Genomic DNA, 27,306 nt, shown 5'->3' with positions numbered 1-27,306 from the left:
TGTACGTGGGTGGATTGATATTCCTAATCTAGCTGTCTCGGAGAATGAAGCAACATTAATAAGTGAACTAGAGATGAGTGGCTGTGGTAATGCTTTTATGTCAAAAGAAACCTTTCAAGTTATAGGTGTTAATTTTGAAACATCATCAATTTTCCTTTCCAAGTACCCCTGATGGGTCAGCCAATACTGATACTGACTTTGTCTACTTGAACAAATGCAAGTTTATAATTTTTAAACATTTCAAAACAACAAGAAAACTCTTGATGCACTTATTAATTGACTGCAACCCCCCCTGCTCCCCACCCCAACTTGTGGGCAGTTAGTCAGCTAGATTGTCCCATCCAGACATGTCTGTAATGGCTGAACAATTGTGTTTTTGCTTTGACTCACTCCATCTTCCGAACACTTTTCCTTTCAGAAAACAGCTAACTGAAGCCCTGTTTAAATTATTAATATTTGGCCGAGCTAAAAATTCATCTGAGAAGGTGTACTGCAGAAATTTTATAATGTGAACCAGGAAGACGTTCATAAAATACAGTTATAGAGTTGCACTGGACTCTCTCGCGCTCAACTATATTTGGAGGTGGCTATTCATTGTTCCATATATTCCATGTCAAACATTTGTTAATTCTTGTTATTTGATTCTTGTGCTCCAGTTCAGTGCAGCAGGATTGATCTCTTAATTGTGATGTCACTGTAACACTACACCTTGTGCCACTACCCCCACCCCCCACCCCCCATTTAAGGGACAACAATAGTTGTGGAAATGTGCACTTTAAGTTCCATTTTTTTTCCATAGACAAATGTGTAATCTAGTGATTTAGTTGTGCTGCCAAAAAATTTATTTGGGATGAAGGGCTAGACTTTCCATCAGTTTTGCCTCGCTACTGCCTATTTAACCGTTGAGATGAAGTATAACGTCCATTTATCGCCCATTTTCCCTAAAAATGGAACGTCCATTTATCACCAGCGTTGTTTCGGCATCAAGTTAACGCTGAGAATTAGTTAGACTGCCTGCCCATATTTGTTACAATGTCAACAATAGTGCACCACCCAGAATACAGTTTTTAAAGGAAACGAACGGCCAGAAACCGCCCAGAATACCGTCGAGCATTACGATCGTCATCTCGCCCATATATCGCCGAAAAAATCGCTCACCCAAAAAAACGCTGAAAAAAGCTGCACTCACCTGATCTTAACCCAGCGGTATGGGATCCATTTTGTAAATCGAAGGACTTTTCATATAAAAGGCTGCTTCAAGTTCAGGGTAGTTTTAATTTAATCTGAGAGTTATTTTAAGGTGAACATAAAATCTGAAGAAACAGCTTATCATATTGTGGGCGAATTGAATTTCTTTTGAGTTTTAGGTGGAAAATTTATGATTTCTAAAGAATACGTATAATAGTAATTGTAGTGGGGCCTGTAATTTCTCAGCCAGTATTGATAACTACTCACATGCTGTAGACTAGAGATGGGAGAAGGTATATTGAAGAGCATTATGTGCCCAATCAGAGGTGGCAGACTGAGGAGGAGGAGAACTTACACTTGACGTACTTATAGGGAGAAGCGGTCTTGCTTGAACTTGTCCGAGAACACATGCCTTAGGTGACGGCGCTTCCGAAAGGAGGCCATCAGTGTGATATGCCAGCTCATTAGGGGAGATCTGCAGCCTAACAGCACCATCAGGACCACACTGTCCTTTGAGGTCAAGTTTACTCCGGCACTTTCCTTCTATGCATCGGGCTCCTTTCAGGCCTCAGCTGGCGACATCTCTCAGCATGCCACACATTGCTGCATTCGACAAGTGACTGAAGCTCTTTACGCTCGAAGGATGGACTTTATAAGCTTCCCTATGACCAGGGAGGCACCGAGTGAGAGGGCTTTAGGTTTCCTGAGAATAGCAAACTTCCCCAAGGTGCAGGGAGCAATAGACTGCATGCACATCGCCATACGAGCACCTTTTCAGGATGCAGAGGTTTTTCGGAACCGATAGGGATTCCACTCCCTGAACGTGCAACTCATTGTCGACCACAAGCAAATAATCATGGCAGTAAATGCAAAATTTCCAGGCAGCATCCATGAATCGCGCAACTTGCACGAGAGCATTATATCTGATCTGTTTAAGAGTCGGCCAAAGTACACGGTTGGATACTTGGTGACAAAGGATATGGCCTTACCAGCTGGCTGATCCCCCCCCCCCCCACCCCCCCCCGCGTAAGCCCCAGACAGAAGCCGAGAAGCGATATAATCATAGTCACTTGCAATATCGTCGAAAAGACAATTGGAGTGCTTAAGCAGCGCTTCAGATACCTGGACCACTCAGGAGGCGAATTACAAAACCACGCTGAGCAGGTCACTCAATTCATTGTGGTGTGCTGTATGTTGCATAACTTGGCTATCAGGAGGGGACAAGAATTGCCAGATGGGACTGCCGGTCCACCTCGGGAGAGAAGGGAAGAGGAGGTGGACGATGACCTCTGGGAAGACAATCAGGCTGACGTTGAAACCATGCCCCCACACCCCTCTCGACCGCAGGAAAGGGCCCGTGGTGGCTATGCAGCTGCAAGACTGTTGCGTTAGCAGCTTATAAATTAATGCTTTGCTTGAAATAATGTTGGTAGTTAGGCAGCCGCAAGACTGTTATGTCTACAGTTCATAAATGCACGGTTTGCATTACAGTGGTGACGGTTACAGTTGATTTACGTTATGTTTAATGTTTGCCTTTCATGGTGGTATGGACTTGCAAGTGTTTAACGTTACAGCTATCTGAAGACAATGCACAACAATGTAAAGTTGAATAAAAATGTTTTAATAATAAAGAATATTTTAAATTCAGAAACATAAAACAACACAAGTGCCCTCCTCCCCCACCCCAAATTTTGAACATTTTAACATCTCCGTAAATAACAAATACAGCAAGGATTTTAATAAAAACACTTGCAACCCCCCATCCCCCAAACCATCTCAACAGTGAAACATTGAAAAACAACAACAAACAATTTAACCAACCCATCCACCCAACAGGCAATAATTTTTTTTCAAGTAACCAAACCCCCCCCCCCCCCCACTCTCTCCCTCCCTTCCCTCCCTCCATCCCTACCTGCGGCCACGCCCCTCCTTTCCTTTTCTCCATCCTCCCTGCTCCCCCCATTTCTGTACCCCACCTCTTCCCCTTTCCCTACCAACTCCAAGCCACTTTGCTCCAGTGCACCTCAAGCGCTGCTTGGGTGGTGGGGGTGCCAGCAGATCCGTTATTTGGGCTGATGATGGAGAGGATGTTTCTGAGCCAGAAACAAGAGCTTTCTCCTGGCTCACATGTTGTCTTTGGCAAGGGGGTTGTGGCACCTTGGAGTGCAGTGCTAGATTCCAGAATCACTGACAAGCCTCTGGCACCAGTGTTCCTGGTCCCACACAAGAGATTGGTGTGCTTTGATTTTGCACATGGTATTCGGGGTAATATACTGACCTGGATAGAGAACTGGTTGGCAGATAGGAAGCAGAGAGTCGGGATAAAGGGTCCTTTTCAGAATGGCAGGCAGTGACTAGTGGGGTGCCGCAGGGCTCAGTGCTGGGACCCCAGCTCTTTACAATGTACATCAATGATTTGGATGAAGGAATTGAGTGTAATATCTCCAAGTTTGCAGATGACACTAAACTGGGTGGCGGTGTGAGCTGTGAGGGGGACGCTAGGTGGCTGCAGGGTGACTTGGACAGGTTATGTGAGTGGGCAAATGTGTGGCAGATGCAGTATAATGTGGACAAATGTGAGTTATCCACTTTGGGGGCAAAAATGCGAAGACAAAATATTATCTGAATGGCGGCAGATTAGGAAAAGGGAGGTGCAACGAGATCTGGGTATCATGGTTCATCAGTAGTTGAAAGTTGGCATACAGGTACAGCAGGCGGTGAAGAAGGCAAATGGTATGTTGGCCTTCATAGCTAGGGGATTTGAGTATATAGGGGCAGGGAGGTCTTACTGCAGTTGTACAGGGCCTTGGTGAGGCTTCACCTGGAATATTGTGTTCAGTTTTGGTCTCCTAATCTGAGGAAGGACGTTCTGGCTATTGAGTGAGTGCAGCGAAGGTTCACCAGACTGATTCCCGGGAAGGCAGGACTGACATATGAGGAGAGACTGGATCAACTGGGCCTTTATACATTGGAGTTTAGAAGGATGAGAGGGGATCTCATAGAAACATGTAAGATTCTGACGGGATGGGACAGGTTAGAAGCGGGTCGAATGTTCTCAATGTTGGGAAAGTCCAGAACCAGGGGTCACAGTCTTAGGATAAGGGGTAGGCCATTTAGGACTGAGATGAGGAGAAACTTCTTCTCTTAGAGAGTTGTTAACCTGTGGATTTCCCTGCCCCAGAGAGATGTTGATGCCTGTTCATTGGATATATTCAAGAGGGAGTTAGATATGGGCCTTACGGCTAAGGGGATCAAGGGGTATGGAGAGAAAGCAGGAAAGGGTTACTGAGGGAATGATCAGCCATGATCTTATTGAATGTGGTGCAGGCTTGAAGGGCCGAACGGCCTACTCCTTCACCTATTTTCTATGTTTCTATCTCCAGGGCCACCGCTATCTGCGTCAACTTCTCATTGATGTTTGCGGAAGAGTGGGAACCTGGCCAGATAAACCTCCTATTGCCTGAGGAGCTCCTGACCGATTTCGACACTCTTCCTGGACAAGTTTACCATGTCCACACTAAGATCTACCACACTTGGAGCAGTCCGACTGCGCCGAACCAACCTCCGCGGGGTCGGCGCCGGCATGGAATCACTCTGGGTGCCCTGCGGCAAAGTGCTTGGCCCCGCTACCTCCTCGGTCAAGGAGGACGTGGCCGCGAGGACGTGGCCGCAGGAACACTGGATGCTACTGCTGCAGCTTCTCCTCCATCTCTTCACTGTCCTCAGTGGAGTGGAGCACCTGCAGCGAGATGGGCGAGATACGGGGCTCCTCGCCCGGAGAAACAATTAACACCGCCGGATCCATAGGCGCCTGCAGTTCCTGCAAGGCCTGTGCTCTTGGCTGAGCTAGAAAACATAAATGAAGTAATTAGGAGAAGGGAGTGCTAGGGTCACATGGGAATCCAGGGTCACAGGCATATGCACGAGAGCAACACTACTGCTATAGAAATAATTACAGCCATCACATTTAATGGACATCATGATAGTAAACAATCTGCATTACAATGATTTTCATGATCCCATCATTAATTACATAACATCACGTAACATAACATTGCATCAATAAAATACATCTCATCAATCATATTATACAGATATGAGTGGCATTAATTTACTTTACATTACCCAATGGTTTATACTTTACTCACGTGGCATGAGGACAGGTTCCGATACAGCATGGGTGGCCGACCGATTGTGGATACCCACAAATGCCGGCGCCCGCTCCACCAGATCAGCGAGGGTGCTAAGGTCTGCTGGGCCGCCACCCGTGCACCGCTGCTTGGCCCTATTCGAAAGTTTCTTCTGCAAAAGGTGACAACAGCATGGAATAAGATCATTGCTAGGTACTGTCACAGATCCAACAGATAGCAGATTACTGACAGATTTATTATTAATAATAATACGTAACACAACACACATGGTCGTCCACCGTACACATCATACAGATCGCATGCATGGTTAAATCTACCATCTGCAAATAACTTGTTTAAGATCGAGGTTTGAATTAAATGATTGCCGGTCTAACTACAATATATCAGATCTGTAATATATATGTAAGAACATAAGAAATAGGAACAGGAGTAGGCCATATGGCCCCTCGAGCCTGCTCCATCGTTCAATAAGATCATGGCTGATCTGATCATGGACTCAGCTCCACTTCCCCACCCACTCCCCAGAACTCCTTATCCCCTTATCGTTTAAGAAATTGTCTAGTTCTGTCTTAAATTCATTCAATGTCTCAGCTTCTACAGCTCTGAGGCAGCGAATTACAACCCTCAGAAGAAATTCCTCCTCATCTCTGTTTTCAATGGGCGGCCCCTCTAGTTCTAGTCTTCCTCATCAGTGGAAACATCCTCTCTGCATCCACCTTGTCAAGCCCCCTCAATCTATATGTTTCGATAAGATCACCTCTCATTCTTCTGAATTCCAATGAGTAGATGCCCAATCTACTCAACCTTTCCTCATAAGTCAACCCCCTCATGCCTGGAATCAACCGAGTGACCTTTCTCTGAACTGCTTCTAAAGCAAGTATATCCTTTCGTAAATATGGAAACCAAACCTGCATGCAGCATTCCAGGTGTGGCCTCACAATACCTTGTATAGCTGTAGCAAGACTTCCCTGCTTTTATACTCCATCCCCTTTGCAATAAAGGCCAAGATGCCATTGGCCTTCCTGATCACTTGCTGTACCTGCATACTATCCTTTTGTGTTTCATGCACAAGTACCCCCAGGTCCCACTGTACTGCAGCACTTTGCAATCTTTCTCCATTTAGGTAATAAGTTGCTCTCTGATTTTTTTTCTGCCAAAGTGCATGACCTCACTTTCCAATATTATACTCCATTTGCCAAATTTTTGTCCACTCACTTAACCTATCTGTCCTTTTGCAGATTTTTTGTCTTTCTCACACATTACTTTTCCTCCCATCTTTTTATCGTCAGCAAACTTGGCTACAGTACACTCGGTCCCTTCTTCCAAGTTATTAATATAGATTGTAAATAGTTGGGGCCCCAGCACTGATCCCTGCGGCACCCCACTAGCTACTGATTGCCAACCAGAGAATGAACCATTTATCCCAATTCTCTGTTAGTTAGCCAATCCTCTATCCATGCTAATATATTACCCCCAACCCCGTGAACTTTTATCTTGTGCAGTAACCTTTTATGCGGCACCTTGTCAAATGCCTTCTGAAAGTCCAAATACACCACATCCACTGGGTGCCCTTTATCCACCCTGCTCGTTACATCCTCCAAGAACTCCAGCAAATTTGTCAAACATGACTTCCCCTTCATAAATCCATGCTGACTCTGCCTGACCGAATTTTGTTTTTCCAAATGTCCTGTTACTGCTTCTAATAATGAACTCCAACATTTTCGCAACCACACATGTTAGGCTAACTGGCCTATAGTTTTCTGCTTTTTGTCTGCCTCCTTTTTTTAAATAGGGGCGTCACATTTGCAGTTTTCCAATCTGCTGGGACCTCCCCAGAATCCAGGGAATTTTGGTAAATTACAACCAATGCATTCACAATCCCTGCCGCTACTTCTCTTCGGATGCAAGCAATCAGATCCAGGGGATTTATCTGCCTTTAGTCCCATTATCTTACTGATTAGTGATTGTGTTAAGTTCCTCTCTGCCCCCCAACCCCCATAGCCCCTTGACTATCCACTGTTGGAATATTGTTAGTGTCCTCCATCGTAAAGACTTCTACAAAATATTTGTTCAGAGTTTCTGCCATCTCCATGTTCCCCGTTACTAATTCCCCGGTCTCATCCTCTAAGGGACCAACATTTAATTTAGCCACTTTTTTCCTTTTTTATATACCGATAGAAACTCTTGCTATCTGTTTTTATATTTTGTGCTAGTTTACTTTCATAGTCTATCTTCCCCTTTCTTAATCATTTTTTTAGTCATTCTTTGCTGGTTTTTAAAAGCTTCCCAGTCTTCTGTCCTCCCACTAGTTTTGGCCACTTTATATGCCCTTGTTTTTAATTGGATACCGCCCTTTATTTCTTTAGTTAGCCACGGATGGCTATCTTTTCTCTTACACCCTTTCCTCCTCACTGGAATATATTTTTCTTGAGAGTTGTGAAATATCTCCTTAAATGTACACCACTATTCATCAACCATCCTACAATTTAATCTATTTTCCCAGTCCACTTTATCCAATTCTTCCCTCATACCTTTATTTAAGCTTAGTGCACTTACAAATATAAATGTAATATTTACTCTTCCGGAACCAACAAGGTCGTTCCAGCGCTTGTGGCACTGGTCCGGCTCACGGACCTCATGTCACTGACGAGACCACTTCGGCAATCTCCGCCCATATTCGCTGATAAACCCTGGGGAGTGGTTTCCCACGACCACCCTGGGTCAATTGGGCCCAACGAGTTTCTACCTCGTGGACGAGGGCAGCATTGGCCTCCTCAGAAAAATGCTTTGCACGCCTTCTGCCCATCTCCTCTCCCACCTCACCCAGATCACTGCCTTCACCTACCTCCTTAGTCTCTACGACATCATCCAGCACCTCCTCTGTGCTCCATTATTTAGTTTTAATTTTTTTGCAATCATGTTTGGCCAAAAATCAATTAATCACTATTCCTCAAAACCAGCTTTCCAACCACAACCACACTCTACTCTCTCGCTCGCTCTCTGTCTCTCTGTTCTGCGCATGTGCAAATGACCCCTGACCTCCTGAAACGTGGGAAAAGACCGTTGCTATGGACGCCGGCCATGCACAACTGAAAAAACTGCTAACGCCCATTTCACATCGCTACGGCGGCTCAAATTATAAAGTGGAAACTAATGGGTTTGAAAATGGGTGATATTCCGGCGATCACAAAACCCAATATAAATGCTAACACTGGAAATATCGCCCACTTTTGGGCGATCTGAACACTAATATAACGTCTAGCCCGAAGACTTTAAGGGAGTTATTGTCCCTCATTGGATTATTTTTTTATGTCCTTCCAAGCATGTTCTCCAGTATAATCATGTTGTGGAAGAAAAATAAGACACTTGTGACTGTTATATTTTTGATTTTGATGCTGTTGCAGTCTTAAAAAGTGAATACAACTAGATGCTAATTTATGTATCTCTTGTTCAGGAGCTATAATCGATGTGGGTAAACCCATGTCTAACTTTTTTATATTGTTTCAAGAATGTAGAGGCAAAAGATAACTCTGATGTCAAGACCACCGACAGTCTTCATGTGTCCGAAGGTGACAAGGTATTGCATGTATTATTTCACAGCGTTTTAATTGGACGTGCCTCCTGATTTTAATGCAAGTTAAGAATTTATTTTCCATTTTTTAACACTATATCTGTACCATTATATATAAGCTTCACCTTTACAAATATGCAATGGTGACTGATTCAAAATAATTAACAAGGCATCTAGATGCAATTTAGAAAAAAATAATTTTTTTTTTAGATTCTTCATTCTTTGTGGAAAAGAGACATCACAGCTAAAAAGGTACAACGTTACTTGTGGATATTACCGTATTAAAGTCACTTCAATTTTATACAAACTTGATGCTACTAATGCAAATAGTTCATATGAACAAACTTTACACTCTACTTTTGCTAGCAGTGTCAAACAAAATGTACAGGACTTTTGTTTTATCTCACCAATTTTCTTCTCTCAACGCTTGAAAATGTTGACCCCTTGCTATAAGGTACTGTTCATAGGGCACAGGTTATCCTTCACTAACTTTTCCAAATGGTGAATATACAAGTGTGAAGACTTGTCAGTGAGTCTTGACTTGTCTTCACCAAACATCCACTTGTACATTTCCACCAGAGGTCGTTGGATAGCAATCTGAAGCAGGACCTGTGGATTTTCCCACAGCTAACCAAGGATCACTGACCTGTCAAAGATCAGCGAAATTGGCACAGACCACAGATTGATCTGGCTTTTCTCTGCTGAGCTCCCAGGCAGCTGAACAGATTTAGGATTATATATGTAAATGTTTACAGATGAACTCTTTTTACTGGTTGATAAGTAATAGTTTTTTTTGTTCTTAGTATGATGTCATAGCGCAGACCTGGAGAGATGGTCCATATCTATTCATTGTCTCAATCAAATCTCTCAATGAAAGAATTGAGAGCAACTGGAATTTAACAGGTGAATTTCAATCTATGCAAATGTTTTATTTTTAAAAAAATGAATGAATGAAGTAGCTTTCATTTTAAAAATGTATCTCCATATATTTATATCAACTTCATTTTGCCTATAATAATACATTATATGAATAAAATAATATAATACAAAATAAGTTTTGCAGCACATTTAGCCCATTGCACCTGTATTGGCTCTGTGGAAAAACTATCCACTTAGTTCAGTTCCACTGTCCTTTCCCCATGTCCTTTTTAAATGTTTATTTTTATTAAAAATAATGTTTGCTCTTTTATATTAAAAGCCATTATAGATTCTGCTTCTGCCACTGTTTCTGATTGGGCATTTTGTGTCCTAAAAACCCTCTGATTAAAAAAAAACTTCTTTTGATAACTTTATGCCCTCTTGTTACTGATTCACCAACCAAAATTAATGTAAAGATTTACATTTTATGTTTTGCCAGCTGATCTTTTTTGTTTAGAACTAAATTTACTGACGTTTAAATATTTCAGATACATTAATACCATTAACCATATAATTAATTTGCAGCACCAGGGCATTTAATGGCATCTGCCGTTAGTTAGACTTGACCATGCATGTTTAGGTTTTTAAATTTTTTTTTGCGTGGCAAGTTACTGAAGATGCAAGCTGATAACAGTACAATAAGGGAAATGGGGCATCTGGAACCTGAGTGAACAGGACATGCAACTGAGTACCTCCTTAACCAATCAGATTGAAGGATTGTGAAATTAACTGCACAAGGACCGAAGGAAGTGTAAATTTGAGTGGGTGAATTCAATGTCATATCGGGTACAGAAAGAGAAATAGAGAGAGAGGGAGAGAGAAAGATTGGTTCATATCTTCCACACAAATAATGCACTTCAATGGGGAGCCAGACAACAAAAGTAACATGGAGCAGCGCAACTTAGTAACTTTTGGAGTGTAACCATGCCTGAAGTTGCGCATAAATAACAGCTAAAGCCATTAGTCTCGCCGTTATTTTGACGACAAATTTTGGTCCACTATTTATTTCCTGGTACTTAACTTTTTCTTCTTGTACTATTCTGTTCCATTTTTTTCTTCCTGTTCTCTTATTTCTGCCTATCTTTTATCTGCCTCTATGGGGCCAAGTTTTGGTCTGAGTTGCTCCTGTTTTTTTTTTGGAGCAACTGGTTTAGAATGGAGTATCTTAGAAATTGCAATTCTCAGCTTTTAGTTTGCTCCAGTTCTAGTCAGTTAGAACAATTTCACTTTGGAACAGAATTTTTTTTTCAAAAGGGCGCCTGTCTGGCCACTTACGCCTGTTTTCAAAGTTTACGCAGTGAAAACTTACTTCAAACTAACTTAGAATGGAGTAAGTGAAGATTTTTGTACGCTCAGAAAAACCTTGCCTACACTTTACAAATCAGGCGTAGGTTACAAATTAGGCGTAGGGAACGAGGGGGAGGTGGGGGGGTGAAGGGAAGTAATTACATTCTACAATCATTCAGCAGTCATACTTATACAAATAAAGATCCAACCTGAATAAAAATTTATAAAGAAAGCAAAGATTAAATATTCCATGTTCCTACCTGTGTGAAGCATCAGCAGCCTTCGAGCTTTGGTGCTTCAGGCAGGCCTTCCTTCCATCAGTGGCTGGACGGCAGCCGAAGAAACATCAAGCAGCTTTCGAGCTGCGAAGGGGACTGGGGCCATTCGGCCACGCGATAGGGGCGGCGTCAGTGGCTGGACGGCAGCCGAGGAAACAGCAAGCAGCCTTCGAGCTGCGAAGGGGACTGAGGCCCTTAAGCCAAGGACAGGGAGAGGCAGACAGATAGACACTTTTAAACTTAAATTTGCAGAATGGGTGCTGTATTCTCAACACCACGTATTATGCAATGGTTCGCCATCAATTCACTGCATAGGAGAGAATTGATTCGAGCTCACCGCACCAGGAACGTCATAGCCCGCAGGTTGATGGGCAGGAGACCTAACCCACGTCGACAATATCGAGCCAGGCGCTCGTACCTGGACATGAGCGAGGCTGATTGTGTCAAAAGGCTGCGTTTCCGCAGAGAAGTTGTCGCTGAGATCTGTGATATGCTGAGAGCAGATTTGCAGCTCAGAAGCAGAACGCCAACTGCCTTGTCTGTGCACTTTCTTTCTATGCCTCGGGATCATTTCAGGCTACAACTGGAGATGTGTGTGCCATCTCTCAACATGCAATACATGCCTGCATTTACCAGGTCACGGCTGCACTGTATGCGCGAAGGAATGACCATCAGTTTCCCAATGACCGCACAAGCGATCCATGAGAGGGCTGTGGGCTTCTTCAGGATTGCTGGCTTCCCAAAGGTACAGGGCTGCATTGATTGTACCCACATAGCCTTGTGAGCACCTGTGGAGGATTCTGAGCAGTACCGAAATAGGAAAGATTTCCACTCTATCAATGTGTGACGACAAGCAGCGCATCATGTCAGTCGATGCGAGATAACCTGGCAGCACCCACGATGCATTCATCCTACGCGACAGAATGATATCTGACATGTTTGAGCAGCAGCCAGAAGAGCAGAGCTGGCTACTGGGAGACAAAGGGTACGGCCTGACCACCTGGCTCATGACGCCCCTACGTGTGACACGGACAGAAGCTGACAGTCAATACAACATGGCGCACATTGCAATGCGCAGCATCATTGAGAGGACCATTGGCACATTGAAACAGCGATTCCGATGCCTGGACCATTCCGGAGGACACTTGCTATACTCTCCTCAGATTGTCGGTCATTTCACTGTTGTATGCTGCATGCTCCATAACTTAGCCATCATGAGGCAGCAGGAGCTGGTAGTGGAACCAGAATACCTACGTGAGAGTCCAGTGCATGATGATAGTATTACGGAACAGCAGAATGTGGATGATGACGACGATCAGGAAAGCATGCAAGTGCCTGATGCCGGAGCACGAGGTCGGAGGAGGGCCGTCCATCGTGCTTCTTTAACGATTGCTCGAGCCTTGCGCCAGCAGCTCATCCGTGAATGCTTCAACGACTGATGCCTGAGGACTACTGTTGCGCATTGTTTATTCTTTGCAGTTGTTCCTACGTTGTGTTGTGTTGTGTTGTGTTAATGGAACATGAAACAGTTTTAATGAAAAAATATTTTATTGAAAAGCTAATGTCACTGTAATAAAATATTTTTGGTATCAAACTTTACTACTTAATATCACTCTTGAAGATCACAAAGACTTTAAGATCACTTGTAAACTTGCAAAGTGTCAAAGTGTAATAAAAAGGCAAGCATGAAAGCTCGGTGCCTCAATGCGAGGAGTATTCGGAACCCAGGAGAGGGCTCTGAGCTAGTTAGAGTGGGTGAGAGCTCAGATGAACAGGACCCCAAGAAAGAATGCAAAAGGCAGCAGGCAACAGAGCAGAGTAGCACTGGGGTAAGTGAAAACCACAAGGTGATAGGAAGGGACAATATGTATGAATATAAAGGGGCTGCAGGAGGGGTCAAAACTAAAAATCATGGTTTAAAAACGAGTATTAAAACACTCTACCTAAATGCACGCAGCATTCGAAATAAAGTAAATGAGTTGACGGCACAAATCATTACAAATGTGTATGATTTGGTGGCCATTACAGAAATGTGGTTGCAGGGTGGCCAAGACTGGAAATTAAACATACAGGGGTATCTTACAATTCGGAAAGATAGACGAGGGGAAGGGAGGTGGGGTAGTTCTGTTAATAAAGGATGATATCAGGGCAGTTGTGAGAGATGATATTGGCTTTAATGAACAAAATGTTGAATCATTGTGGGTGGTGATTAAAGATAGTAAGGGGAAAAAGTCACTGGTGGGTGTAGTTTATAGGCCCCCAAATAATAACTGGGGTGGACAATAATCAAGGGAATAATGGAGGCATGTGAAAAAGGAACGGCAGTAATCATGGGGGATTTTAACCTACATATCGATTGGTCAAATCAAATCGCATGGGGTAGCCTTGAGGAGGAATTCATAGAATGCATACGGGATTGTTTCTCAGAACAGTATGTTACAGAACCTACAAGGGAGCTAGCTATCTTAGATCTGGTCCTGTGTAATGAGACAGGAATAATAAATAATCTCCTAGTAAAAGATCCTCTTGGAATGAGTGATCACAGTATGGTTGAATTTATAATACAGATTGAGGGTGAGGAAGTAGTGTCTCAAACGAGTGTACTATGCTTAAACAGTGGGATGAGGGCAGAGTTGGCTAAAGTAGACTGGAAACACAGACTAAATGGTGGCACAATTGAGGAACAGTAGAGGACTTTTAAGGAGCTCTTTCATAGTGCTCAACAAAAATATATTCCAGTGAAAAAGAAGGGCAGTAAGAGAAGGGATAACCAGCCGTGGATAACCAAGGAAATAAAGGAGAATATCAAATTAAAAACCAATGCGTATAAGGTGGCCAAGGTTAGTGGGAAACTAGAAGATTGGGAAAATTTTAAAAGACAGCAAAGAATTACTAAGAAAGCAATAAAGAAAGGAAAGATAGATTACGAAAGTAAACTTGCGCAAAGCATAAAAACAGATAGTAATAGCTTTTACCGATATATAAAACGGAAAAGAGTGACTAAAGTAAATGTTGGTCCCTTAGAAGATGAGAAGGGGGATTTAATAATGGGAAATGTGGAAATGGCCGAGACCTTAAACAATTATTTTGCTTCAGTCTTCACAGTGGAAGACACAAAAACCATGCCAAAAATTGCTGGTCACGGGAATGTGGGAAGGGAGGACCTTGAGACAATCACTATCACTAGGGGGGTAGTGCTGGACAGGCTAATGGGACTCAAGGTAGACAAGTCCCCTGGTCCTGATGAAATGCATCCCAGGGTATTAAGAGATGGCGGAAGTTATAGCAGATGCATTCGTTATAATCGACCAAAATTCTCTGGACTCTGGGGAGGTACCAGCGGATTGGAAAGCAGCTAATGTAACGCCTCTGTTTAAAAAAAAAGGGGGGCAGACAAAAGGCAGGTAACTATAGGCCGGTTAGTTTAACATCTGTAGTGGGAAAAATGCTTGAAGCTATCATTAAGGAAGAAATAGCAGGACATCTAGATAGGAATAGTGCAATCAAGCAGACGCAACATGGATTCATGAAGGGGAAATCATGTTTAACTAATTTACTGGAATTCTTTGAGGATATAACGAGCATGGTGGATAGAGGTGTACCGATGGATGTGGTGTATTTAGATTTCCAAAAGGCTTTCGATAAGGTGCCACACAAAAGGTTACTGCAGAAGATAAAGGTACGCGGAGTCAGAGGAAATGCATTAGCATGGATCGAGAATTGGCTGGTTAACAGAAAGCAGAGAGTCGGGATAAATGGGTCCTTTTCGGGTTGGAAATCGGTTAGTGGTGTGCCACAGGGATCGGTGCTGGGACCACAACTGTTTACAATATACATAGATGACCTGGAAGAGGGGACAGAGTGTAGTGTAACAAAATTTGCAGATGACACAAAGATTTGTGGGAAAGCGGGTTGTGTAGAGGACACAGAGAGGCTGCAATGAGATTTAGATAGGTTAAGCGAATGGGCTAAGGTTTGGCAGATGGAATACAATGTTGGAAAATGTGAGGTCATCCACCTTGGGGGGGAAAAAAAACAGTAAAAGGGAATATTGTTTGAATGGGGAGAAATTGCAACATGCTGCGGTGCAGAGGGACCTGGGGGTCCTTGTGCATGAATCCCAAAAAGTTAGTTTGCAGGTGCAGCAGGTAATCAGGAAGACAAATGGAATGTTGGCCTTCATTGCGAGAGGGATGGAGTACAAAAGCAGGGAGGTCGTGCTGCAACCGTACAGGGTATTGGTTAGGCCGCACCTGGAGTACTGCGTGCAGTTTTGGTCACCTTACTTAAGGAAGGATATACTAGCTTTGGAGGGGGTACAGAGACGATTCACTAGGTTGATTCCGGAGATGAGGGGGTTACCTTATGATAGATTGAGTAGACTGGGTCTTTACTCGTTGGAGTTCAGAAGGATGAGGGGTGATCTTATAGAAACATTTAAAATCATGGAAGGGATAGACAAGATAGAGGCAGAGAGGCTGTTTCCACTGGTCGGGGAGACTAGAACTAGGGGGCACAGTCTCAAAATACGGGGGAGCCAATTTAAAACCGAGTTGAGAAGGAATTTCTTCTCCCAGAGAGTTGTGAATCTGTGGAATTCTCTGCCCAATGAAGCAGTTGAGGCTAGCTCATTGAATGTATTCAAATCACAGATAGATAGATTTTTAACCAATAATGGAATTCAGGGTTACGGGGAGCGGGGGCAGGTAAGTGGAGCTGAGTCCATGGCCAGATCAGCCATGATCTTATTGAATTGCGGAGCAGGCTCGAGGGGCTCGATGGCCTACTCCTGTTCCTAATTCTTATGTTCTTATGTTCTAAAGTTACAAAACAATCTCATTGTGAAAAATCTTACACTCTTAAGATCACTTAAACTTCAGGATCCCTTTTTATGTGCAAAATTAAATAAGTTACAGAATGTGAGAGCATTTACACTATAAGATCACTTATAAGTTGTAAAGTTACAAAACTTTAAGAACAATTTCAATGTCAAAAACGCTACTACAGCTACATCAAGACCAAAAAACAAAAGCAGCAAAGAAAGGCTGCAACCATGTCTCATCCACATCTCAGTGAATGTTCACTTCACTTCTTCATGGGGGTTTTGTTTGATTCGCGGGAATGTGTGCCATTATTGCAGCAGCTACCTCTATGACGGCCTGTGCCACCACTTGCATGCCCTCCCTGACGTCCTGTGCCGTCGATTGCACTCCCTCGGACATTCCCTCCCTAAGTTCCCGTGTCATTACTGCTATTTCTCCCGTCAGGACCGTCACCTCTTCACCCACTGCATTGACACCACCGATGAGTGATCGGGTAAGCTCATTGGTCTCCATACCCAATGCCACAACCTGAGCCGCATCTGTTGCACGCTGCATCTCAGGAGAGCGTGTCTCCAATCTCCTCCTCTGCCTGAGTTTGCCTCGTGGCACCACTGCACAGGGAGGCGCTGGCACGGACGGTGGGACGCTCTGTGTTCCAGATGGCAGTACTGGAGAGAGAGGCTCGGGCTGGGAAGGTGGGGCGCTCGGTGTTCCAGATGACAGCACTCGCGTGCGAGCCGTGGGCTGGGATGGTGGGTGAGTGGGCATAAACTGCTCCATGATGTTACCAGCAGCACTGGGACCCGCAAAGTCGGAATCAAAGCCATAGGTGGAACCAGAACCTATGCGACTGAGAGGCACAGGCTCGGACGGTAGTGCACTGACTGTAGACTGCTGCACTATACCAGCAGCACCACTGGGACCCACAACATCGGAATCCAAACCGTGGAAGGTAGAACCAAAACTTATGCTAGGGGTTGAAACTCTGATGCCCCTTGATGGGGGCTCATAAACATTAATTTGGAAGCTCTCCCCTGCAGACATTTCAGTCATCGCTGCCATCATCCAGTCTGGATCGTCCGCATCTGGTTGTACTGGTTCTTGTTCTGTATCTTCAGGATCCTCAGGGTTGGCAGCAGCAGCAGCATCAACATCATCATCATCATCATCAACATCATGTTCTGTAAAATACATCAGAACAGTCAAATGTTTAACAGCAAGGGAGGGGGCAGGATGGGTGGCATGAGTACTCTCACACATAGCAGGCCAGGCAGCAGGTTGATTTGAAGGGCCACGATGCATTTTCAGGACTTACCCTCTTCCTCGCGTGTTGTACTGATTGCTTTTCTCCATGTACGGCTCATCATAGCAGCTAGCCTCTGTTCCAAGGGTCTCAGTGGATGCAGATTGGGTGTGCCTCCTCTTGTCCGAGTTGCTTCCCTTTTGTGGGCCAATTTCTTCTGCAAAGAGTAAAATATAACTTTTTAACAGAGTGCGTCTTTCTGCAAGGTGGGACATAGATAGTCACGTTACAATTACGCTTACATTAAAAATGGAAAATATTACTTACACTAACTACTTGACCAAGGTCATGCCATTTCTTTTTACACTGGCTTCCAGACCTAATGGTATGCACCACTGCGCAGTAATCTTACGCAACTTCCAGCGTTTCTTCATTTCTTTAGGTGGCACTTTTATACGACCTCTGTTGCTGGTATCTAACTCCTGCCATCTCTGCTCAATGACGTTGACTAATATCTTCACTTCCTCATGCAAGAAATTCTTTATCCTTGGTGGACGTTGTTCCATTGCAAAGTTGAATTGACACTCTTATGTTTCAAAACACACAGTCCTTAATTTGCATGCAACAATGCAGCACCTGTTCTACAAGTTTAGCAGCTAAAAGCTGCACTCACTGATTTCAGCTGGTGATTTATTCAACAGTGCTGCTAAAAGCACTCCTTCAGACACAAAAAAAAATCACAAATTAAATCACAAGCCTTTCTTGGGGTCCACGAGACAAATCTTCACTTTTCCTCTAGTCCCTTTAAAAATGACCGAGTGCCAATGTTTATGTGTCATGCGCACGCGCAGGGTTGCTGGCACGCGTTGCCTTATTTAAATTAGCCCCGCCTCCCACTACTTGTAGAATCGGAGCGAGTCTGTTGCTCCGCCCCCCCGCTGTTCTGTGCACGCCGCTCCAAGCTGCTGAAGACCTCCAGGGAGCCACAGAATATTCAAGTATTTTTTCGGCGCACTTTCCAGCGCGAGGCGCGGCCCAAAACTTGGGCCCCGTATTCCTATCCTCACAGACATTCAGATTCAATTGCTTCTCCATCAAAACCCACTAAGCATCTGACCGTGAAAACAACACTGAAGGAACAAAGTCTAACAACGTCATTAAATCATGCCTTCAATTTCAGTCAAGATTGATTCAGTCAGTTATCCTTTTTGAATCATATTTCTGTGAAGAAATAATTGTGTGCGAAGTATATTCTAAAATACTTTTAAATCACTCATGCTGTGGCACAAGCTTTGTATCTGCATATTGCCTTTTATGGGGCCAAGTTTCGGCCTGAGTTGCTCCTGTTTTTTTTGGAGCAACTGGTTTAGAATGGAGTATCTTAGAAATTGCAATTCTCGGCATTTAGTTTGCTCCAGTTCTAGTCAGTTAGAACAGTTTCAGTTTGGAACAGAATTTTTTTTTCAAAAGGGGGCGTGTCCGGCCACTTACGCCTGTTTTGAAAGTTTAGGAAGTGAAAACTTACTCCAAACTAACTTAGAATGGAGAAAGTGTAGATTTTTGTATGCTCAGAAAAACCTTGTCGACACTTAGAAAACAGGTTGGGTCCAGTCCGGGTGGGTCGGGTCCGGTCCGGGGGCGGGGCGGGGGGGGTGGGAGGGGAGAAGCGGGAGTTGGGTCGGGTCCGGGGGCGGCGGAGGACGGGGGGGATGCGGGAGTTGAGTCGGGTTGGGAGGAAGCAGGAGCTGGGCGTAGGAGGCAGCCTTATGCACGCAGCCCCAGTGAGGCCATTCGGCCAGGGCTAGGGGCTGCGTGCTTCGGGTCCCTCCCACACAGTTTTAGTGCCTGGAGCTACTGCACATGCGCGGCCACTGTAGTGCGCATGTGCAGAGGTCCCGGCACTGTTTTTAGCGCAGGGACCTAGCTCCACCCCCCACAGCTCGTGCTGCACCGCTCCAGAGGACCAGCAGGTAGCCAGAGAATCTAAGTTTTTTTTTAGGCGCACTTTGTGGCACGAAAAACGGGCGTCCAGGTCGGGGCTGCGCCGTTCTAGGCACGTCCCAAAACTTGGGCCCTCTATTTCTGGGAATTGAGCCTCACTACAAACTCTCTGAAAAGGCAACAATCGTCTTTTATTTAAGAGCTTTTACATAAACATTGCCGTGCGCCAGTGCAACTAACAAGAATTGATTACTTGGCGGAGTGAGAGCAACTTATAAATGAGTCAAAAAAAATTTAAACAGTTGAAACCTGTGCTTCAGCTTTTCTGTTCTTATTCCTGCACCAGACTGAGGTTGACGTGCCCTGTTGGCTTTACCAGTCAAACCTGTGTTGGTATGTAATTATGGGCTGGTGCCGTCTTTCGAATGAGACATTAACCCAATGCCCTCTCTGCGCGCTCAGGTGGATGTGAAATATCCCAGGGCATTATTTTTAAGAAGAGCAAAGGAGTTCTCCCCGGTGCCCTGACCAATATTTATTTGGTCATTCTCTCATTTTTGTTTGCGGCCTAGCTGATCACTGTCAATTATTGAAATAAGTTAATGAACTTAAATAACCTATTACATACATGTTAAGATAATGGGATCTGAGTTCGGACTAGCATAGTGGCTTCCTTCTTTGCTGTAGTTGATCTAATCTGAAATGTGATCTGGTTTATTTAGAAAATGATTTTAGCTGTTAGAATTCAATTTAGTTTCAAATAATTTTACATATTCAGAATTTCATAAATAATTGAAATATCTTTGCAGTGATGGTATTAATGAAAGGTTCCCATGGATTCATTTCAGCAACTGAATTTCCACTGATGATTGTAAGTATGGAGTATCTGTTCTCAATTTGTAATAGTTGTCTATACAGTAATTCCAGATTTTTGGCTGCGGCTTACTAATATTAAATCAAACTTCAAAAGTATGAGGATTTTCACTTTGAAAAAATTCACAATGCCTGCAATATTTAATGTACATAAAGACATAATGCCATTTTGGGTTCAGATGACATTTTATAAACTAATTAGTATCAATTTCATGACTTCTTCCATTTAAACTCCTTGCAAATATCAACATTTTACAGATTGTTTATTTTGTTTTAAGTCTCAAGTCAAATAGTGTAGATGTTAAATTGGTCTGCATAATGCCAGTTTTTCAGACATTGCACAGCACCCTAAGCCCCAAAATGACTGGCAGGAAGTGCACGCATACGTCCGACTGGAAATGTGTCGTTCGCCATATTGGCAAGATCAAATAGGAGGCGTCCTTTATCCACACCTGCCGATTATGCACATAAGCAGCTTAATGCCTGCTCCAGGTCCCCACTGCAACATTGATTTGCCCTGACCTCTGGGTAAACCAACCCTAAACATCGGCTACATTTTGTTTTAAAAAGGTTAATACTTACTACAATCACCATCCCAATCACTGCTGCTCCTGGATCCAAGGTCCCCTGACCACAGACTGAAATCACCCTGAAACTCTTTTAGAGTCTACCTGCAAAACATAAAACATTAAACCGTGCCACCCGACCTGGGTGACACACCAGACATTTACAAGGCCCTTTTTTTTCCCTTTTTTTTTGTGTTTTTCTTTTTTTTTTTTGTTTTTTTTTGGGCACTAAAATCACAATTTTTCCCCAGTGCCCCCTATAAAAGGGAAGGGGACACTAAAAGCACCGGCAATTAAAACAAATTAAACTTTAAAACGTAAAATCAAATTAAAATTTGGTTGCCGGGCGTGATGATGCACTCCATTCCCTCCGGTGCCCACCTCTTTCGCGGAAGGCCGCGAGCGTACCGGTGGACACCTGAAATCACCCTGATCCCTGGTGCCGCCCCAACACCTGAAGTCTGATCTCTCCGGCCCCCGATCCCTTCCCAGCGTTGGAGGTCTTGATACCTCTCTCTTGTCCCCTGAGCCACCCAATTGCTTGCAAACTCAACCCCATTGCCTACCTGCTAGTGCAACGGCCCAAACTTGCAGCACTTAATTGCCTGATCACCTCCTGCAGCGCCATCTTCAGTATTATGAGGTCGGAGGCTCAATATCCAGAGCTCCTGTACCTCACCATTTTGAGTAAGGCGGAAGGCGGGGGGAATGCTAAATTTTTCCCCTTCTGTGTATTTAGAATGTATTGTTTCTAATTTAAAACATTCTTGCTTCTAAGATGAAAATTTTGTACAGGCAACTCTCGATTATCCGGGTCCCTCGGGGATTGGGCTATTCCGGGTAAACGATTTTTCCGTTTGGGCGAGTTTACATTTATAAGTTAAAACTTTAATGAATCAATACAGTCAGCTACAAACAGTAAGAAAAGATGGACATTACCAGCATGCATGTACACCTGTTCTGTGCCGGTACTGCCCCCGTTCCCAACGTCAGCGGCGGCCGCGAGTGACAGCGGTTGCAGCAGTGTGCGCACACATCAGCAAAGCAAGGGCAGAGGAGGGTGATTTTTTATGGTGAGAGAGAGAATGTGCGAGTGTGTGTGAGAGAGAGAGAATGAGCAAATACAAACAGTGTTTGGAAGGCGATTTTTCAAAATTATTTGGAGCTGTCTTTTCACTTGTTAGCAACAGAATTTTAAATCCCGTTACAACGGTTTCCCGTTGGATCCGTGTACGGATAATCGAGAGTTGCATGTAGTAACTGTTTGGTCACTTATTCTGATTTTAAATGTAGTTGAATTTGTGCATTTGTTTTTCTCTTGCAGTTTTACATGGTGATGTGCATCATATACATACTTTATGGCATCCTGTGGCTGTTCTGGTCTGCATGTTACTGGAAAGACCTATTAAGGATCCAGTTCTGGATAGCTGCAGTTATTTTTCTTGGAATGCTGGAAAAAGCTGTTTTCTATGCAGAATATCAAAACACTAATGCTTGTGGAATATCTGGTATGTTTAGCTCTTGCACTGCTCAAGAAATGGGAATTAAGTTGGCTAGAATATTGAATGTTACACAGTGACTAATAAGTAAAATTAGTACACAACACATTATTCAGTGATAGAATAATTTGGGAAAATATCACCAATTTTAGGATCTGATCTTTAATAACATGAAGTTTCTCTCCAGTGTATTTAGATATTGAGTGCACCTCCTGCAGGTTTAAGTGCACCTTTGTCACTCTTGATGATAGGCATAAAAATGACACTGGCATAAGCCTCGGTGCTGTTTTTTTGTCCCCCATCTTGACTAGATAATAGTATTTAGCTGGAGAGGGATTTAAGTTAAATGGTGCATCAAGTTTCTTAAGATCACAATCATTCTACAAGCCAAGTATTTCTGCCAATGCAGTTGCAATGATGCTTTTTCTCTGCTTGAGGGTAACTGATGCAGATGTGTTTGTGGAGCTCTTTGTCTCTCACTTCTCGTAGCTGTATCCTGTTTCAACAATGATGAATGCGTGTACGCAAAATGAAGAGAGATCTGAATAAATCTGTAGATGACACATCTTCATTTTTGCAAGAAAAATTGCAAATATGGTTTTGTACATCTGAATTGAAGTAAATGAAATGCCAGTTTTTTTTTTGGAAACAAGGAAGACTTTTATTTCAAAATATCTATGCCACTTCAAATACTGTTTGGTTCGGTGAGGTATCGATATAGTAACACTGGTCACTCTCAGAACATGAGCACATCACTTAATAGAGATGTTTAATCAGATTATCATCATTCATTCTTTTTCTATTGAAATTGAATTTACTTTCTGTGGTGTCTCTAAATGGTGAATTCATAACATTAAAACTGAAGCATTTTAAAGTTCTTGATTGATCGCAAATAGTGTTGATTTCCTTTATTGAGAAAAACATTTGGGAGTTGGAAATGAAAGTCAAATCAAGTTCAGCAGATCCAATAATCTTTATCAATTCATTGCAGGTTTTATTTGTTTAGCCGTAATTTTATTCAGCATCCTGGTTTTTTTTATTTGAAGAATTTTGGGCTACAAAGTAACGACTTGCTCCCTGGGTTTTGCGACTTTTGCTTCACTAAGCTATCACGAGGTGGTGTGTGAAAGTAGCTGTCACTTGCTTCTGTTTTCCCTTGTCTGTAAGGATGAACCTGACCTCCAGTTCCTGCTTCCCTACTTCATTGATATTAAAGTATGTTGGAGCATGAAGGCACTGTTTACCATAGTAAACTATTTTCAAATGTTGGCACTGAAATTGTACATGAAAAGTTCAAAAGGTGCCTAATGGGTTATTTCTTTTCCTGTAGTACAAAGTCTCCTAGTCTTTGCAGAACTTATTTCTGCCGTGAAAAGGACGTTGGCTCGACTCCTTGTGATTATTGTAAGCTTGGGATATGGAATAGTTAAGTAAGTATTTATTCAAAGCACTTCAGTATAAATTCCATTGAAGACTTGTATGGGTTTCCTAAACATTGGGACATTGTTAGATCATGGCTGATATGTACCTTTGCTCCATGCCCCTTGTTGCACTTACCCAACAAAAATCTCGGTCTTGAAAATGTCAATTGACCCAGCATGCACAGTTTTTGGGGAAGGAAGTTTCAGATTAGCATTGTTGCTTGCATGAAAAATTGCTTCCTGATTTCAGTTCTAAATTGCCTAGCTCTAATCTTTTATCCTGGGTTCCCCCACCAGAGGTAATAGTTTCTCTCTCAATCCTATCAATTCCCTTTATTGTTTTAAACACCTTGATATTATCACCCCTCAACTTCGAAACTCGTGGGAATGCAAGCCAAGTTTATGCAACGTATCCCCATGATTTAACCTTTTAGGCCCTGGTATCATTCTGGTGAATGCACTGTACCCCCTCCAAGGCCAATCTATCTTTCCTGAGGTTCCGTGTCCAAAACTGAACTCCGTACTTCAGGTGGGATCTGACCAAGGCTCTGTAGAACAGAAGCATAATTTACTCACTTTTTTTGAATTCCAGTTCTCAAGATAAAGACCCAATATTCTATTGGTCATTTTTGCTTATATTTTGAACCTGTACACTAGCTTTTAGCACTTTAAGGCCCTTTACTCCTCCACAACTCATAGGGCCCAAGTTTCCACACGATAAAAAACGGGCGCCCCTCTGAGCTGGGCGCCCGTTTTTCGCGCCGAAAACGGCGCCGGAAAAAAAACACGCGATTCTGGAGCGCGCAGCGCTCAGGGGGGCGGAGCCTACCACTCGTGCCGATTTTGTAAGTGGGAGGGGGCGGGTACCATTTAAATTAGTTTTTTTCCTGCCGGCAACGCTGCGCGTGCGCGTTGGAGCGTTCGCACATGCTCAGTGTGAAAAAAAACATTGGCACTCGGCCATTTTTGTAGTTCTTTGTAGCTGTTTAATTTTTGAACATTTTTTAATAAAAGCACATTGCCATCAGCACTGAGGCTTCTTGCAGCAGTGAGAAGGCTGCAGGAAGCCTCAGAAAGTTGAGGCAGCCGTCCCCCCCCCCCCCCCCCCCGCCGCGGGAACGAACGGCTTCCTCCTCTTCCCCCCCCCTCCCCCCGCCGCGGGAACGAACGGCTTCCTCCTCTCCCCCCCCCTCCCCCCGCCGCGGGAACGAACGGCTTCCTCCTTCCCCCCGCGGGAACGAAAGGCTGCCTCAACTTGTGAGGCTTGCTGCAGCATTCTCCCTGGCTGAAGCACTTTCACACAGGTAGGAAGATGGTTTATTTAATCTTTTCTTTGCTTATAAATTTTTATTCAGGTTGGATTTTTTTGTATAAGTATAAATAAGGATTTATTATAGAATTTAATGACTTTTCCCCCTCCCCCCCCACCTCATTCTGGACGCCTAATTTGTAACCTGCGCCTGATTTTTTAATGTGTAGAACAGGTTTTTTCAGTTCGACAAAAATCTTCACTTGCTCCATTCTAAGTTAGTTTGGAGTACGTTTTCACTGTGGAAACTTTGAAATCAGGCGTCAATGGCCGGACACGCCCCCTTTTGAAGAAAAAATTCTGTTCCAAAGTGAAACTGTTCTAACTGACTTAGAACTGCAGAAAAAAAAATGTGGAGAATTGCGATTTCTAAGATAGTCCGTTCTCCACCAGTTGCTCCTAAAAATCAGGTGCAAATCATGTGGAAACTTGGGCCCCTAGTCTCTCACTTCTTAAAGATGTTCTATAACCATTTAATGTGTTGCCCGGTTTTGTTTGCCGATCGTGTTTAACAGTTCAGTATTTTTTTAAATTTAAATATAAAATTGTTTAATGTTCCTACCACAACTTTTGTTGGCTTAACGTTCTCCAGGGCCTATCTTTTAATTGTCCAAATGGAATTAATCTGACATGATCCGCTTAAACATTAGAAACACTTTTATAAAATAACCATCACTTTTATTTGAGATACCAGAAATTGTAATAATATGGACCTGAATTGACAGAATACTGGCAGTTGCCAATCGACTCGCCTTCCACAGGAAACAAACACTGCCCTTATGCAGCACCTGGTGACTGAATCTCCTGATGAGGAATGGCCCTGACCCTGCCTACTAAATGTGAAGAATGGTATAGCTGCACAGGCCCCTGGGTGTGAATATCTAGGATGAGAGACACCATGGAAAGTAAATTAAATTTCAATAGAAAAAAATGCTGCAAGATGGCTATTATTTTGTAGTTTTAAATTCCTCACACTGATTAAATCCTTCCATGGTCTTGGCCCACCCTGTCATTCAGATCTATGCTCTTCCTGCCCCCCCCCCCCAACTCCACCCTGACACTCTGTTCCTCTGACTCTGGCCTCTTGTGTATCCTCCCTTTCCTTTGTCACTTCCTTTGATCGTCGAAACTTCAATGGGCTGGGTCCTACTGTTGGGATCTACTCCCCTACCTCCCTCTCTTTTAAAACCCATCTCTTTGACCAAGCCTTCAGTGAACCTATCCTAACTCCGCCCTTCCTGGTTTGGTGTTTGATTTCGTTGCTCTCATCTGTGAATTGCTCTGGGGCAACCTTTACGTTAAAGAAGACAAATAAATGCAAATGGTTGCTGTTATTGTTCTGCCATAATCCAAGAAAAACTAATTTTGGATGGAATATGTGGTGGGGGGAGATTTCTGCAAAAAAAATCAAAGTAAAATAACTTGATAAAAATTAGATTTCATAATTTCCGGACTTGTTTCTCTTTATCTATAAAGGTAAAAGTTTGTTTTTCTCCCGAGTAGCCTTGGTCCTGCTGGCTAAACGACAGCTGCGACTGAGGGTTGGCAGGGGACCTGCTCCCACATGCATGTTTAAGTTCTCCAGTTCCCAAGCTTCTGGGAGTTGGGCAACAGCAACCTAATGACAGCTCTCGACATCACAGGGCATCATATCCAATCAAATTAGTAATCCTTTAATGCCTAGGTGCTCTGACACAGCAATGCATCATAAGAATATATGTAATTTAATGAGGGAGCTGGTGCAGCACATTGAGTTCAGGGAATTGGTAAACCACGGTTCATACCTACACAGTGTTGAGTGAAGGCTAAACATCTTATTAAGGTGGGTGGTAGGAGGAGGAAGATTTACCTGGGACCACTTTCGCTCACCTAATCGCCTGTTTAAGAGTGACGTGAACAGGTTCCTGTCCCTCTGGGCTTGGATGCTATGTGGTTTGGAGAGATTCATGAAGAGAAAATATTTGAACCTTAAAATTTGCATTCAGTGCATTTGGTCAAATTCCCTGGCTTGGTATTCAGATGCTACTAATTTTACTATCATATGCTGCAAATTGCCTTATTTCAGAACAACTTAACACTAAACCGGCTCCATCAATGGCCGTAAGAGTAGCTTTTGGAGGAAATAGAGAAGATTCATGAGAAAATATTTGAAATATTCGTGTGGTGGAGGTGTTAACAGCATTAACATACCTCTGCCCACTTGGGTCAAACCTGTAGGTGTGCATTTTTGGCACTTCA

At 43.4% G+C, this 27,306-nt stretch overlaps 1 protein-coding gene across 2 annotated transcripts in view; it reads left to right on the top strand.

Annotated features, from left to right (window-relative positions):
* Positions 1-27,306, top strand: part of tmem87b (transmembrane protein 87B) — a 95,646-nt gene that overhangs the window by 26,722 nt on the left and 41,618 nt on the right. Inside the window, exons 6-11 of one of the 2 annotated variants that reach the window (XM_070885749.1) lie at positions 8,848-8,916; positions 9,121-9,162; positions 9,714-9,813; positions 20,210-20,271; positions 22,164-22,347; positions 23,669-23,768. In XM_070885749.1, the coding sequence (XP_070741850.1) occupies positions 8,848-8,916; positions 9,121-9,162; positions 9,714-9,813; positions 20,210-20,271; positions 22,164-22,347; positions 23,669-23,768 (557 nt within the window). The remainder of the gene's footprint in view (positions 1-8,847; positions 8,917-9,120; positions 9,163-9,713; positions 9,814-20,209; positions 20,272-22,163; positions 22,348-23,668; positions 23,769-27,306) is intronic. The other variant, XM_070885750.1, reaches the window with a different exon arrangement.

Source organism: Pristiophorus japonicus, chromosome 7 (assembly GCF_044704955.1).
Source record: "Pristiophorus japonicus isolate sPriJap1 chromosome 7, sPriJap1.hap1, whole genome shotgun sequence".
Lineage (NCBI taxonomy): Eukaryota > Metazoa > Chordata > Chondrichthyes > Pristiophoridae > Pristiophorus > Pristiophorus japonicus.
Note: the sequence above shows the minus strand (reverse complement) of the source record. Positions and strands in the feature narration are given on the sequence as shown.